Source organism: Nyctereutes procyonoides, unplaced genomic scaffold, assembly GCF_905146905.1.
Source record: "Nyctereutes procyonoides isolate TBG_1078 unplaced genomic scaffold, NYPRO_anot_genome, whole genome shotgun sequence".
NCBI classification, from domain to species: Eukaryota; Metazoa; Chordata; class Mammalia; order Carnivora; family Canidae; genus Nyctereutes; species Nyctereutes procyonoides.
This window is the reverse complement of record NW_026575040.1, coordinates 3,147,611-3,163,194: the sequence shown is the minus strand read 5'-3', so window position 1 is coordinate 3,163,194 and position 15,584 is coordinate 3,147,611. Positions and strand designations below refer to the sequence as shown.

General features: G+C 61.1%; 1 protein-coding gene across 5 annotated transcripts; it reads left to right on the top strand.

Moving 5' to 3' along the window:
* Positions 1-6,465: 6,465 nt before the first annotated feature.
* Positions 6,466-14,439, top strand: ISLR2 (immunoglobulin superfamily containing leucine rich repeat 2). 5 transcript variants are annotated; one of them, XM_055320262.1, is made up of 4 exons: positions 8,283-8,300; positions 8,891-8,948; positions 9,540-9,686; positions 11,043-14,439. In XM_055320262.1, the coding sequence occupies exons 3-4, from the start codon at positions 9,659-9,661 to the stop codon at positions 13,286-13,288; spliced, it is 2,274 nt and encodes a 757-aa protein (XP_055176237.1). In that variant the 5' UTR covers positions 8,283-8,300; positions 8,891-8,948; positions 9,540-9,658; the 3' UTR covers positions 13,289-14,439. The 5 variants fall into 5 exon arrangements, with proteins under 5 accessions (XP_055176239.1, XP_055176237.1, XP_055176241.1 ...); XM_055320264.1 differs by lacking the exons at positions 8,283-8,300; positions 8,891-8,948 and adding an exon at positions 6,466-6,608 and having other exon boundaries at positions 9,540-9,646; XM_055320266.1 differs by lacking the exon at positions 8,283-8,300 and having other exon boundaries at positions 8,461-8,948; positions 9,540-9,646; positions 11,046-14,439.
* Positions 14,440-15,584: the final 1,145 nt, after the last annotated feature.

Here is a 15,584-nt window from a genome sequence, read left to right as displayed (position 1 = left end):
CCCTTACACTGAAATGTCCCTGGCTGACCCCAAGACACGGCCATCAGATCTGGCCTTACCTGGGTGCAGAATTGGACATGCCGAGGCTCGCCTGAGGGAGGGATGTCCTTCCTCCACGTCTCTGCCCTGGCCAGCTGCCTGGCAGGAATGCTCTCTCTCTGGGATATGCTGTTAGTCATTGGGACCTGCTCCAATAGGGCACCACCTCAGTCTTCCCCACACGTGGGGTGGCTCTGCTTCTGGGGCCCAGGAGCCCTGGAGTGGGGTACAGGGGCTAATACGGGAGACCTGCGTGGGGGCCTGTTTCCCATCCAGAATCAGCCATCTGCCTGAGAGTCTCAAGGGCCTCCTAACCAGCAAGGTCAGCACTGGCCACCAAGCTCGGCCTGTCCTAGACCAGACTACCCTGAGAAGGCATCTCAGAGAAGCTTCACGAGCGTGTGTGTGTGTGTGTGTGTGTGTGTGTGTGTGTGTGTGTGTGTGAAGTGCCTGGAAGTTTCTATCTCCGGGAGCAGCCCTTAGGCAGTGTCTGACCGCTGCTGCTGTGCATCCATGGAGGAGGCGAGCTTCCCCGCCTCAATCAGTATAGACTCTGAGGTGTGATTTATGCCTAGAACTCCCGGGGATCAGACCTCCACTGAGATTTCCTGAGATCACACCGCTGCCTTGGCTTCTTCCCCTTCCTCTCCTACTTCCCTTCTCCTGCCAGTTTCTGCTAAGAAATTTCCTCAGTCAATGGGCATGTGTGTGAATCCTTATCGCAGCTTTGCTTCTGGGAAATGGGTTCCAAAAACAAAGAGCCTGTTGTCAGTGAGAGACTATCCCAGAGGACATTCAGTTTATTTGATGCCACCATGTGCCCCATCCTGTGCTGTTCTGGCTTTGATGGGGACAGGAGATGAGAAAGCTCTGGGTGACCCTCCAGGAGCTTTCCACCTGGAGGATGAAGGAGGAGGAGCCGCTCACCCCAGGTCGGACCCTTGTGGTCTCAGATGAGGGCCACAGGGGGACCTATGGGGGGTGAGCGGATCTCCTCCTTCATCCTCCAGGTGGAATGCTCCTGGAGGGTCACCAGAGGCTTTCTCATATCCTGTCCTTCAATAGCCAGAAACAGCACAGGTGGGGCACATGGTGGATCAAAATATACACGAGTGAGAATGTCTCTGGGATAGTCTCTCACTGGACAACAGGCTCCTTATGTTTTTGGAACCCAGTTTCCCAAAAGGCAAAGCTGCGGATTTTAAGGATTCACCACATGCCCATAGACTGAGGAAATTTCCTTAGCAGAAACTGGCAGGGTGAGGGAAGTAGGAGAGGGAAGGGGAAGAAGAATCGGCAGCGGTGTAAATCTACGGAAATCTCGCAGGAGGGTATGATCCCCGGGAGTTTTAGGCATAACTCACACTCAGAGTCTATACTGGTTGAGGCGGGGAAGCTCGCCTCATCCATGGATGCACTCACCCTCCTCGCCCAGCAGCGGTAAGACACTGCCTAAGGGGTGCTCCCGGATGATAGAAACTTCCGGTCACTTACCTCACCTCACACCTCACTCCTACTCTCACATCACACACACACACACGCTCATGAAGCTTCTCTGAGTGCCTTCTGGGTAGTCTGGTTCTATGAACAGGCCGAGTGGTGCAGTCGCACGCGCTCACTGTGGTTTAGGAGGCCCTTGAGACTCTCAGGCAGATGGCTGATTCTGGATGGGAAACAGGCCCCACAGGCAAGGTCAGCACTGGCCACCAAGCTCGGCCTGTCCTAGACCAGACTACCCTGAGAAGGCATCTCAGAGAAGCTTCACGAGCGTGTGTGTGTGTGTGTGTGTGTGTGTGTGTGTGTGTGTGTGTGTGAAGTGCCTGGAAGTTTCTATCTCCGGGAGCAGCCCTTAGGCAGTGTCTGACCGCTGCTGCTGTGCATCCATGGAGGAGGCGAGCTTCCCCGCCTCAATCAGTATAGACTCTGAGGTGTGATTTATGCCTAGAACTCCCGGGGATCAGACCTCCACTGAGATTTCCTGAGATCACACCGCTGCCTTGGCTTCTTCCCCTTCCTCTCCTACTTCCCTTCTCCTGCCAGTTTCTGCTAAGAAATTTCCTCAGTCAATGGGCATGTGTGTGAATCCTTATCGCAGCTTTGCTTCTGGGAAATGGGTTCCAAAAACAAAGAGCCTGTTGTCAGTGAGAGACTATCCCAGAGGACATTCAGTTTATTTGATGCCACCATGTGCCCCATCCTGTGCTGTTCTGGCTTTGATGGGGACAGGAGATGAGAAAGCTCTGGGTGACCCTCCAGGAGCTTTCCACCTGGAGGATGAAGGAGGAGGAGCCGCTCACCCCAGGTCGGACCCTTGTGGTCTCAGATGAGGGCCACAGGGGGACCTCAGGGGGTCACAGCAAACGTGGCTTCTGAAGGCACTACTAAGGGCACCAGGAGATGGAGACCTGAGGGGAGCAGAGCAGAGAGGAGTGGCCAGAAGGGCATGAAGAGTTGTGTCTTCCTTCTGCATGCCCTCTCCAGTCAGGAAGCCCCTGGCAGCCTTGGCATTTCTTCCTGGGCCCACGTATCAGGCTCCTGAAATACTGAGTGATCAGACTTAATTTCTAGTGATGTCTCACTTATCCTACTACAGGAAGAGCCTTCCAGATGTGTTTTGTAGCAAGAAGACTCCCCCTGCCCTGAGAACAATGGAGAGCAGTTTTGGGGAGGAGGAGTTAGCTCCTGGCCCAGGTGTGCTGATGACCTCAAGAGATAAGGCAGTGTGGAGAAAGGAAAATAAAGAAGCCCTCCAGGGCCATGAGGGGGAGGGCAAGCAATGGTTCCCAGACTCTCCAAAGACCTCTTCTTGCAGGAAGCGCCTGCAGAGGCTCCCTAGATGCTCCAGTTCAACCGGCAAACTGGCTCCTTCTAAAGCCACAGCACCCAAGAGCCAAGGCCTCAGAGAGCAGCAGCACTGGAAGGGCCTCCGAGCAAACCCAGCCCACTTTCCTACCTTCACAAGCATGGACATCTAGGAGGAGGACAGAAGTCGCTTAAGGTCACACAAGGAGTCTGTGAAGCTGGCAGCTTTGCGCTGCCTCCACATTCTTCATAAGACCAGGGTACAGTTCTTCCCCTTGTCTTCCACCTCGACAGTAAAGTGCCTCTCTTCTCTGCCGTGGGACCAGGCGACATGTTCAGGATGTGAAGTCATGTAGGAACATCTTTGAGTTCATAAACATCTCCTGTTCATAAATATCCAACTGAAGACTCAAGCTTCTACTGCTCCCAAAATAGCTTTGGATCCCAGCACAGGCATTTGGATCCCAGCGCAGGCATTTCCAAGAACAAATTTTTATCATTTCAAGAATTCTGTGAAAGCAAAGAATTCGCTAGCTTGTACGTATACCTACCCCAGAGAGCTCCCTAATCCTGGTCGCGCACTGCGTCCTGATCCTGGTCACAGATGGTGGACATAGACTGGTCCGATCTCCAGATATGGTGTCTAATGTGGTTTAATGTCTGACATGGCATCTAATATAATTACGGTCAGTTTCATTTCGATTCAGTTTGACACAATTATAGATTACTCCGATCATGCCATTCCCCAGCACTTGGATTTAAAGGATTTCTTGCCTGTAGATAATCTTGGGATTGAGTCCTCAACATCCTTTTCAGGGCTAGATGATTACTCTCAGCCAATCAATTTGATCCCCTTTACCACTGATTGGCTCACAGATGAGAGGTCCTGAGCCAATAGGCGTGGATAAGACCTAAGGAGAGGCTGTGGCTTGTAGAAAGGGAATCCAGTCCCTCTGTCCCACTAGTCTGCCGCCACCAAGCATGTTACCCCAGCTGCTGCCGAAGCCCTCCAACGGGCATCAAGGAACACAAGACTCAGGCCGGAGCCCCGTTAAGGGTGGCGGAGGAGAGGGGCAGGAGAGGGCCCTGCTGATGTCACTGGGCCACTGAACCAACCAGCCCTGATGCCAGGCCTGCTTGCTCCCTTCGAGATGAGAACTTTGTTATCTGCAGATGGAAACCCTCCTTTACCCTGCTTCACCCTACTGTGGAGGGGCAGGCTGCCCAGACTCCTCACTCTGGGGAGAACCAGTCTCGCCTGGGCTGAGTAGAAGAGCTAAGCACGCTGCCCCTCGCAGGCAGGTGTGTTGCCTCTCCCAGGCAGGGGCTCCCCCCTCTTTTTAGTGAGATAAGCACAGACCCAGATAATTACAAGAGATGCCACCGGAAGAGCCGTCGTTAATTTTGATGGCAATAAAGGGCCTTGCCAGCATGTTAAGCTAATTTCATGAAAGCACTAGGAGGAAGGTTGTGGACTAGATCCCAGGTTATTAATAAGTCGAGCTTCATTTGAACCATTCAGGAAATTCCTCCCAGTGGCCTCCAGCAAACTGCCACAGGTTGCTACTTTCCTCTGAAATCAAAGGTCTTCCCATATGCAAATGTGGATTTTTGTTTTGTTTTGTTTTTCCCCGGAAAGTAATTGAAGTCACTGAGCCCAATAAATACTTAAACAGATTGTGGTTTTAATTAAAAACCTTCCACCAGGGCTGCAGCTGCAAGTCTTTCTTTCCAAACAGGCACACTGGTGACAGCTACAAGCATGAGAATCTGAGTTTCAGTATCTGAGACTACAGAGCTTTACAAATCGTAATAGTAATTCTGATTGCGACCCATGCCATGGGGGTAGGGGCGGAGGGAGGAAAGAGAGACACATGGGGGCAGGGCCAAGGTCCTTCTTCCTATGGAGCAGGCTGGGGGGGGGGGACACAAGCATGTGGGAGCAGGTGTAACAGAACATCTCATCATACCTGTACCCAACTCTGGGAGGCAATAATAATGGCTAATTCTGGCTATTGTTGGAAAAAATTAGTCGTTTCTGAGCACTAAGTGCCAGGTACTATGCGATTTGCATGCATTGACTCACTGAATCCTCACAGCCACTTAACACAATAGCTATTCTTATTTATGCCGGTTCCCCAACCCCAGACACAGAGAGGTAAAGTAACTTGGCCAAGGTCACACAGCTGGTACCTGGTGGAGTCTGCTGTTGAAACCTTTCCTCTTAAAAAAAAAAAAAAAAAAAAAAAAAAAAGAAACCTTTCCTCTTGACCACTCCATGGAGGGTGTAGGAGGGGAAGGAGAGCTGGCAGGTGGGAGGAGCTATCCTCAAGGGGAACTGGCTTCCCAGGTGGGGGAGCTTTTTTGCTGGAAATTAGAAAAAAGAAAGCTGCTTCTCGGGGGGGGGGGGGGGGGGGGGGGGGGGGGGGGGGGGTAGGAGCACTGTGTGAGTGTGTGTGTTGGGAGGCCGGGAGGTACACTGCGGAGTGCAAGGTGGGAGCTGCAAGGCGGGAGCGGTGAGTGTTCTGGAGACCCTGGTTGGAGGGCAGCTGTGGGAAGAACTCCTGAGCCGCTGTGATGCAGGGAGGATTTGATGCCCTCCTGGGTCCCCGCTTTCTGCCTCTCGAGGCCGTCCCACATCCCTTAAGTCACTCACATGCCACACTAAATACGAGGGCACATACGACTCTTGAGTGCAGGGGTAACTGGATCGTTCACACCGTGTTAGAAAAGTCCTGAACTTTTTCCTATTAAACATCTACGACTTCCGACTCTCAGGGGGTTTCCCCAGCTTTTAGAGCCAGCAGATTTTCTTTTCCAGATCTCGGACATTTTAGGTCCCTGACAAAGTCATAAGGCTTAAGGACTGTGTTCTAGAACCCTCCTATAAGACTCAAAGAGAATGGGCTCATCCCACCAGGGGTGGGTGGGGGGTGTGGGTGAGGAAGGCAGACAGGAAGATTTCCTCCCTCCCGGGAGAACTGAGAGCACTGGAACGTGCTGGTACTCAATGGGGCGCGTGTGGTGGGCAGCGGACAGGAGGCTGCAGACGCCCTGGGCGAGACTGGGTGGGCTTGAGAAGGAAAGCTGCGGTGCCCTGGGGGCGCGTGCCCCTCTGGGACCCGGCCCCGGCCTCTGCGCCCTGCACACCGTGTCCAGCAGGGGGCGCGCACGGACCAGGCCCGGGACCGGGACCCGGCGCCCACGGAGCGGCGGGAACCAGCGCGGGGGGCCGCGGGCTTGCAACCGTCCTCACCCTCTGGACCACGCGGGTCCGCGAAGTCTGCAGTCAGAAGTCGATCCGCAAAGACCTGCCTGGAGCCACAGCTGCCGGGGGGCGGGGGGGGCCTGTCGAGGGTCCGGCCCCCATCCTGGTCCAGAAGCCTGAGCCGGGGATGCTACAGAATCCCATTCTGGAACCCGCCCCCCTCCCCCCACCCCTGGCGGCTGAGAACCTTGAATCCCTCCTCCCCGCCTACCTACTTCCACGCACCTGATTAGGTGCCTGTTTCTTTAACGATCAAGGACGTGGGAGGCGGCGGGGGTGGGGTGTTCGCTGCTCGGGCTCCCGGGCCCCTCGCAACTGTAGCATCATTCACCCTACAGACCGCACGCCAGCTCCCGCGCCCCGGCCGCCCCGGGGGGAACGCGCGGTCCTCTCCCGGCGGGGCCCCAGGCTGATCCTGCAGGCGTGGCTCCCGGCTCCGGCCTCGGCGGACTCTGCCCCGGCAGGGCAGGCACTGGGCGCTCCGGGGTCGCAGGCGGGGGTAAGGGGCGTCTCTCCCCACGGGGGCTCGGGGCACAGAAGCGCTAGCTTCTCCCCCACGGGGGTCGCAGGGGCCCGCGGGCGGCCGGTCCCTCGCCTGGGTGACCACCGCATCCTTGGCCGCCCTCCTGGCCCCGGAGCCCCGTCTCCCCGCCGAATCCTCTGGCTTCTGCATCCCTGGCAAGCAAGCCACGGAAAAGGGGGTCCTGCGTGGCCCGCGGGCCCCGAGGGTTCCCGGGACGCTGGCGGGGCGGGTCCCTGCGGTTCCGGGAGGCTCTCCGCGGAGGATGAGCCAGCCCATTCCCCCTTCTGCTCCCCAGCCTCCGCCTTCCATTCCATCAGCGCTTCCAGGTTGTCCCTCACCCGCCCGCCTACCTGTCCGCCTCCTCGACCAAGCCAAAAAGAACCACAAGAAAGGTGAAAGCTGGGTGGAAAGTTCCACAAGCAGGGCGCCTCCCGCCCGAGCTTCGGCCCCCGCCTCTAGGGCAGGCGCCCCTCCCCCGCGCCCCGGGACGTCTCCCAGACCCGCGCCCCGGGCCCTGCCTGCCCATCCTTGCTGCGGGCCCCCCGCCTCCGGGACCCCTCTTCCAGAACCGAGGTCGCAGAACCGCCCCCCTGCGCGTTCCCAACACGCCGCCCTGGCTCCACGGACAAAGAGGTTGCACCGGACCCTCCCGCTGCACCACTCCCTGGCCCAACCGCAGGGACTCGGCCCCAGACTGCGGAGCCCAGGCGCCCTCACCCCTCCAACCCTCCTGGAAGACTCCATCGCTCTCAGGGCGCCCTGTACTCCCCCCTAGGTCGTCAGGCCCAGGCAGGTGGAGTGACATTCTGGGTTGGCAATCCTGGTCCGAAGGAGCCGGGCCGGTCCCAGCCCGTTGGGCCGCCTGCAGCCCCCGCAGGAGGAGGAGAGAGAGAGGGATGCTGAGCGCGCGCGGGTCGGTTCATATTTAATTTACAAAGGATTCTCGGAGCGCCGGTTGGGCAGCCCGTGTAGCTGCAAAGCTCCTCGTCCGTCTCCCTTCCCCACTTCCTTGGCTCATTAAAATGCTCAACACTCAAATCCGGAGATTGATCTCAGAGGCCCCAAACCCGCGCCATCGACCCACCGCCAGAGAACCCCCGCACCCGGCCTGGGATGAGGGCTCGGGGACCGGGCGCCCCGAGAGCGCGCAGCGTCCAGGGAAAGGACCGGGAAGGAAGGGCGGGGTGGGGGGTGTCCCCCGGGGTCTCCCGGAGCCTGCATCCCCTTCCCCATTCTGGCCGCCAGCTCTGTCTCCAGGGCTGCTATGGGCAGGCAGGAGCTACACATCGAGTTCCAGCCAAATGCCTCGACATTCCTGCGCCTCCACCTCCTCGTCGCTAAAAGAAATGTCGGGGTTTCGCCAGAGACAGGGAGCGAGAGTCGGGAACAGCGAGTATTCGAATCTGCTGAGGCCGGCTGTTGTGTGAGGGTGTGAGACACGCTGGCGGTGGCGGCCGCGGAGGCTTGGGGGCTAGTGCGTGGGGTTGACGGTTTGCCGGAGAGGCTGTGAAGACGTTGGCGAGGGAGGGACGGCGAGAGAGGCTCGGGCCTGAAGTTCCCAGCCCACACGGCTCAGGAGGAGCAGACGTTTTGTAACCATCCCTGGGGCGCTGCTGCCTGCCGCTCTGCCCCGGTGCCCCCCTCCCCGGTAGCTGCCAAGAGCTGACGGTAAGGCGCCGGGGTGCGCCCAGGCCGCCCCGGGGGAGGGAGGCGTAGGCCGGTACCGAGCTCCCCGCGCACCGGGCCGTGCGCCCAGGCTGCAGGCTGGGCGGTGGGCTTCGCGCGCTGCTCCAGCCACGGAAATCCAGACCCAAAGATTAGGGCGTAAACGGCAGGGCAGGGGCGGCGGCGGGCTGGGGTGTAGGCGTCACCTCCCCGCGCGCCCCGCGGGTCGTGCGCTCCGGTCTCCCGGTTGGACAGGCGGGGGGCGGGGGAGACCAGGGCTCGCATCTACCCAGATCCAAGCAAAAAATAGCAGGGAGGGCGAGGCGCTCTGCTAACACTATCAATTATGCATCGTGTTGAACGTGGCTTCGGGGAGGAGGCTGCTAGTGGGGAGGGGGGTGCGGGAAGGAAGGGTCCGCGCGCGCCCGGCTGCGCGCAGCTCAGCAGGTCCTAGTTCAGGTCCGCCGGCGGCGCGGCCCGCGTTTGCAGAAAGAGTTTAAAGGCAAAGACACGCCCCCCCCTCCGGTCGTGCGCCTCGCCTTCCCCCAAATTCCTCAAAGATGGTTTGTCTCACGTGTTGCTGGGCGTAAAAGCGGCTGGCATTCAATTAGCAGCGAAGCTCCCCGGCCCCGGCGGGACCCGCGCGTGAGGGTGAGTGAGCGTGAATGTGTGTGTGTGCGCGTGGCGGGGAGGGGGGGGCAATGGTGAGCGTCCCGGGCGAAGGTGAGCCTTTGAAAAGGTGTGTGAAGGTAGAGAGGCCTCCACACACTGCCTCGGTTATTATTACATGATGATAAAGAATTCGAACATGTGAAGGTCGACTGCGTGGAGGGTGTGAAGGGTCCGTGTGTGTCTGCACTAATGTGTTTGGATGTGGGGGGCGGTGTGATTAGGCATAGTGGCAATGTCTGCCCGGTGTGTGAACGTGGGGGGCCGTGGGTCTGGGTGTGCGGGGAACCGGGGAGAGCCGGAGGAGGGCGGTGCGCGCGGGGGCACCCTGGGGACCCGCGCGGCTCAGCCTCGGGGAGAGCCGCTGCGGCTTTAACAAATGCGGCCCATGCGGGAGGTGGGAGAGGCTGTGCGCGTGGCCGCCCAGCCGGGAGCGCGCGAGGACTCCAGTGTGCAGCCAGCCAGACGTGGGGGGAACGGACGCGAAAGGAAAAACTGAAGCGGGACCTCAGGGCCCGGGAGCTGCCCACTCTCACCTGGCCCCTTCTCCGCCCTCCCCGGTCTTTCCCACAGCAACAGATGTGGAAAGCGCCCTTGGGTAGTGGCCTGGCCCCCAGACCTCCCGTCCGGAGCAGGGGTTGCAGCCCGAGGGCAGCGAGCGGAGGGTCGGCGAGCAGCGGGTAAGCCTGGGGATGCCCCACAACCTCGCCCCGGGTGTAGGTAGGTCCCACCTGGGGTCCCGTAATCCGCTTGTGCCGTCAGAGGGAGACCAGGAGGGGTGGGGAGGGGGCCTCCCCTGGGAGCAAAGGCGGCGTGGGGAACCCAGGTTCCCAAAGAGGGTCGTGTGGGAGGGGCTCAGCCCTACCGTCCCAGAACCCCAGGTGGGAGCAGCAGGCGTTTGGGTGGCTGCGGATGAGAAGGTTTAATTGGGGGGGGGAGGGTGTTGAGGGATGCTAAGGCATCAGAGCTGCAGAAAAGGGGCAGATTCCGGACCGTCTCTGGCTTCCTTAGCTAGTGGCAGCCCGTCACCTGCAGCTTGGGGACCCCACGCCCTCTGGGAGCCGCCTGGGCTCTAGGGGATGGGAGGAGGCATCTTTAGTGACAACCTCCTCAAGGATCCTGGTCCAGGCGTGGGGGAGGACCTCCTCTCTCAGAAGGAAGTTGACCCAGCAACCTCGGTTCTCCCGCGTCCCAGGGAGCTGCCGCCCAGGGCAGAGTGCTTGGGTGTCTGAGGGAGGGGCGCCGTCGGGTCTGCTGCCCGGGTCGCCTCCCACCACCGCTGCAAGTTCTGGGCATTGCTGGTCCGCTGGGATTTCAGCCTCAGCGGAGGGCTTTTGTGCATGCAAGCGTGCGCGCGTGTGCCCGCGTGTGGGTCGGTTCGTGCGAGGACTTGTGTCCTTGTGTCTGTCAGCTCAGCTGCACAATGAACAGGAGAGCGCCGCGAGGGAGAACGCTGTGCAAAAGCTAGGTTCAGCCGAAAGAACAATGAAGTCTCCAGGGTGCAGTGTGTCCACGCCTGGGTGTCTTTGTGTGTGTATGCTAGCAAATGGGCTGGGAACCTCTAAACCCTGCAGGACTTGATTTGATGGCGGTGCCCAGCGCGTGTTTGTATTGTTGTCTGCTCGTATGGTCGCGTGTGCGAGCGCTGTGCATGGGACACACAGTTCCAGGAAGGACAACAGGTCACGGACAAAAATACTTTTACTGTGGTTCCCTGCCAAGGAGTTAAACGAAGGCTTAGACACACACACACACACCGGGGTGAGGGCAGAGCCCAGTGCAGACAGGCGAGCCACTGAGCCTCTAAGAGGTCTGGTGCCAGATTCAAAGAGTAGGGGGGAAAATCGAGGTCCGAGGCCGCTAGAAGAGGAAGTCAGAGTCCTGAGAGAGAGCATGCAGTGGATCCTGAGACTTTGATCGAGCCCCACTCGTGTCCAAGAGATACTCCTGAGCCCAGAGGAGGTTACTGGAGCCCTAGGGCCTGCCCTAGATGTGTTTGCGCAGACAGTACTTAATAGGGGGAGGGAAGCCGGGCTCCTGAGTCACCTTCTCCCCTCTTCCCCTGGCTTCCACCAGCAGATTCCGCGATGGTGCCTGTGCGGGCCCTGTGGCTGGCCTGGGCTCTGCTAGGAGTGGCTGCAGCGTGCCCAGAGCCTTGCGCCTGCGTGGACAAGTACGCGCACCAGTTCGCCGACTGCGCGTACAAGGAGCTGCGCGAGGTGCCCGAGGGACTGCCGGCCAACGTGACCACGCTTAGCCTGTCCGCCAACAAGATCACAGTGCTGCGGCGTGGGGCCTTCGCCGACGTCACCCAGGTCACGTCGCTGTGGCTGGCCCACAATGAGGTGCGCACGGTGGAGCCGGGCGCGCTGGCGGTGCTGAGCCAGCTCAAGAACCTCGACCTCAGCCACAACCTCATATCCAGCTTTCCGTGGAGCGACCTGCGTAACCTGAGCGCGCTGCAGCTGCTCAAAATGAACCACAATCGCTTGGGCTCGCTGCCCCGGGACGCCCTTGGGGCACTGCCCGACCTGCGCTCCCTGCGCATCAACAACAACCGCCTGCGTACTCTGGCTCCTGGCACCTTCGATGCCTTGAGCGCGCTGTCGCATCTGCAACTGTATCACAACCCCTTCCACTGCGGCTGCAGCCTCGTGTGGCTGCAGACCTGGGCCGCAAGCACCAGGGTCTCCTTACCCGAGCCCGACTCCATTGCGTGTGCCTCGCCTCCGGCGCTGCAGGGGGTGCCGGTGCACCGCCTGCCCGCCCTGTCCTGTGTCCCACCCAGCGTGCGGCTGAGTGCGGAGCCGCCGCCTGAGGCTCCGGGCAGCCCGTTGCCCGCGGGCCTGGCGCTCATGCTCCACTGCGTCGCGGAAGGACACCCCACACCCCGCCTCCAATGGCAACTTCAGATCCCGGGTGGTACCGTAGTCTTAGAGCCTCCCGTCCGGAGCGGGGAGGACGAGGGGCTTGGGGCAGAGTACAGGGAGGAGGAAGGAGATGGGGACGGGCCGACCCAGACGGAGGCCCCAACCCCCACTCCAGCACCCGCGTGGCCCGCACCTCCAGCCAACCCCCGATTCCTGGCCCTCACCAACGGTTCCCTCTTGGTGCCCCTCCTGAGTGCCAAGGAAGCGGGCATCTACACCTGCCGTGCCCACAATGAGCTGGGCGCCAACTCCACGTCCCTCCGCGTGGCGGTGGCGGCTGCTGGCCCCCCCAAGCACGCTCCCGGCGCTGGGGGAGACTCTGAAGGGCAGGCCCCTGCTTCTGAGCGCAAGTCCACAGCCAAAGGCCGAGGCAACAGCGTTCTACCGTCCAAGCCCGAGGGCAAAGTCAAAGGCCAAGGCCTGGCCCGGGTTGCCCTCGGGGAGGCGGAGGCGGGGCCGGAGGAGGAGGAGGCGGAGGCAGGTGAGGGGGAGGAGGCGGAGGACCAGGTCTCCGCGCACCCAGTGGAGGAGCAGCGCTGCGGCCACGGGGACCCCTCGCGGTACGTGTCCAACCACGCGTTCAACCAGAGCTCGGAGCTCAAGCAGCACGTCTTCGAGCTGGGGGTCATCGCGCTGGACGTGGCGGAGCGCGAGGCTCGGGTGCAGCTGACGCCGCTGGCGGCGCGCTGGGGATCCGGGCCCGGGGGCCCCGGGCGGCCCGGCCGGAGGCCGCTGCGCCTGCTCTACCTGTGTCCAGCCGGGGGCGGCGCGGCCGTGCAGTGGTCGCGCGTGGAGGAGGGGGTCAACGCCTACTGGTTCCGCGGCCTGCGGCCCGGCACTAACTACTCCGTGTGCCTGGCGCTAGCAGGGGAGGCCTGCCACGTGCAGGTGGTGTTCGCCACCAAGAAAGAGCTGCCCTCCCTGCTGGTGATCGTGGCGGTGAGCGTGTTCCTCCTGGTGCTGGCCACCGTGCCCCTGCTGGGCGCCGCCTGCTGCCACCTCTTGGCCAAACACCCAGGTAAGCCCTACCGTCTAATCCTGCGGCCACAGGCCCCTGACCCCATGGAGAAACGCATCGCCGCCGACTTTGACCCGCGTGCCTCCTACCTCGAGTCCGAGAAAAGCTACCCCGCTGGAGGCGGGGCAGACGCGGGGGGGCCAGAGGAGGCCTCCGGGGAGGGCCTGGACGAAGACGCGGAGCAGGGGGACCCAGGCGGGGACCTGCAGAGGGAGGAGAGCCTGGCGGCCTGCTCGCTGGCGGAGTCCCAGTCCAAGGCCAACCAAGAGGAGTTCGAGGCGGGCTCCGAGTACAGTGATCGGCTGCCCCTGGGCGCTGAGGCGGTCAACATCGCCCAGGAAATTAATGGCAACTACAAGCAGACGGCAGGCTGAACCCCCAGCGCCGAGGGCCCGCCCATTCCCGTCCCCCACCTTGGGTGCCCGGAGCAGAAGCCCCGGGCTGGCAGGGCGCTGCCCACCCCCACCCCGTCCTGCAACCTTCACTTATTCCGCCCCTTTACCATCCCCGACCTTCACTACCGGGGACCTCTAGTGGGGAGGGGGACGACTTCACCGGTCCCTGGCCCCCCACTACCTGGCGGACCCAGTGCCCCTCCGTGGCAAGCACAGTACCCGCGCTGCCCTCCCTCTGACACCCCACCTGCCGCCCCTGAAGCCATGTCCGCGCCTCTCCATTCCCACCGCAATTGTTATCTGCAAAGTGTGATGCTCCTGCCTGCCGTGGGCCCTGGAACCCGAGGAAACCGAGGCGACGTGGGGAGCGTCTGGTGGCAACGCTGCGGCCAGGGGTCAGCCCGGACCCTAAGCAGAAGCCCCTTGCGCGGAGCGCTGCAGGGTCCCGCCTGGACCCCCACTCCGTCCTTTCTGGGGTGCACGTCCCAGAAGCCAGGACTTTGGTGGCAACTCCCTAGTCTTAGTTTGGAAGCCCGCTTCCGACCGGGGAAGCAAACCCTTCGGTGCCCCCATCCCCCCAACCTGCTGACGGGCTGGAGCCCAGCCCGGTTCCTGGGGCGCCTTTCAGCTCCGCCTCCGATTTTCATATTTTCGTTGTGTTTTTTTGTTTCTGTTTTTGTCCCCCCGCCCCCAAAGACAGCGACACTCCGGGTCTGGTGCTAACACCCCCTTCCCAGCCCCTGGGACGCGTGGGGGAACCCCATTCTCTCCCTCCTCCTCCTAACTTAAGGCGCCGCGGAGCCGCGGGCTTGGTCCTGGGGGAGTTTCGTTGTGGGTGAGTTGGGGTCCCGGCGCTCGGAGCTCTCCACCTCCACCTCCGCTGCTGCCCGCAGCCCAGACCTGCTTTTCCAGGTTGGGGGAGGGGGGTGCAAAGGAAGTCCAGGGCGGTCCCCGGGCCGCGCCCCAGGTCGCAGCACAAAGCCGAGCGCGCCGGGCGGCGGGATGCGGACCAGAGAGGCTCGGTCCTGGGCCACCCGCCCCCCTCCCTCCCGGCGACTAGTCCTATAGCCGAGCGAGCTCCGTAGCAGAAGTCTGTGTTCCGTAAAGTGTGACCGTGTAGTGTAGGGGGGCGGGGGGCGGGCGGGCAGGGGTGGGGCGGAAGGGAGGGTGGACTCGGCGCGGCGCCTGGGGCGGGGTCCTGTTTTCATTCTTGAAGGTAAACGTCGGGGATGGGGCGGGGGGTGGGGGGTGGGTGGGGGTCGGGCGTCGGGACCGGCCCGTCCGCAAAGCGCAGCACAAGTGCGGCCCGGGGCGGAGGAGCGCCCTGCCCCCTCCGGAGCCCGCGCCCTTTTCTAAAGGCGTCTGTATGTAAACAGTCAATAAAACAATCGATTTGAACTGGGCTCGCTGACTCTTTCTGGGGGGGGGGGGGACAGAGGAAGGAAGCCTGGGGGATGCTGGTGGAAACCACAGAAGGAAGGAGCCCCCAGGATCCTCCCTTTGGGATCCTTTGTGTGATTTCGTGTTGGTTTGACTGTCCTGTGATTTTGCCGCCTGCTCTTTCTCCGCGGCGCCTCCGACTCCTGGGTGGAGGGGGTAAAACCACGTGGGATGGTGGAAGCTGGAAGGAGTGGAGAGGGCTTGCAGGGAGGGTGGGTGGCTCTCTGCAGGCTAAGCTCCAGGAGTCCAGGGAGCTCAAGGGCATGCACGTGGAGTGTGTTGTGTGGGTGCCAAATCCTCCGTGGGTGGACACTGTGGCTCTGATGGGGTGTTGCTGTGTGTGTGTGTGTGTGTGTGTGTGCATGTGCACACGTGTGTGGACTGCCTGGTTTCTGTTTCATCTCCAGTGAGAAGAAGACCGTGGGGGGATTCATAGGGGCAAGACTGCTGCACCTTGCACAAAAGAAGTCCCAGATAACACAAAGTACAGAGCAGGCAAAATGATGGAGAGCAGAAAACCAACCTGGCAAGGCTGGTTCTGCAGAACAAGCTGGCACCTTCAGCGGAGGAGCTGTGTGTGCATGCCCAAGCAGGTGCCTGCGCGTGTGCGCACGTGTGTGTCTGGGACAGGGCTGCTCAGTGGATGATGGACAACTGACAAGGTCTGTGAGTCCCTGGGGTGAGTTGAGGTGGGTGCACATGTAGGATCAGTGCTGAAAGCACACTGATTTGATAGTCCTAGAAGTGAGGTTTCCTGTGTGGAGGAGAACGGGAGACAGAAACAGGAATTAAGAGGGAGTGCTGTGGCCCTGACCAGCCCACAGGGCAGGGCCTG

Excerpts from the sequence above, each read along its gene's own strand:
- ISLR2 (XM_055320262.1), top strand. The coding sequence starts at position 9,659 with ATGCCCCACAACCTCGCCCCGGGTGTAG. Across the intron at positions 9,687-11,042 it reads CAACCTCGCCCCGGGTGTAG|CAGATTCCGCGATGGTGCCT; the intron begins GTAGGTCCCACC and ends GGCTTCCACCAG.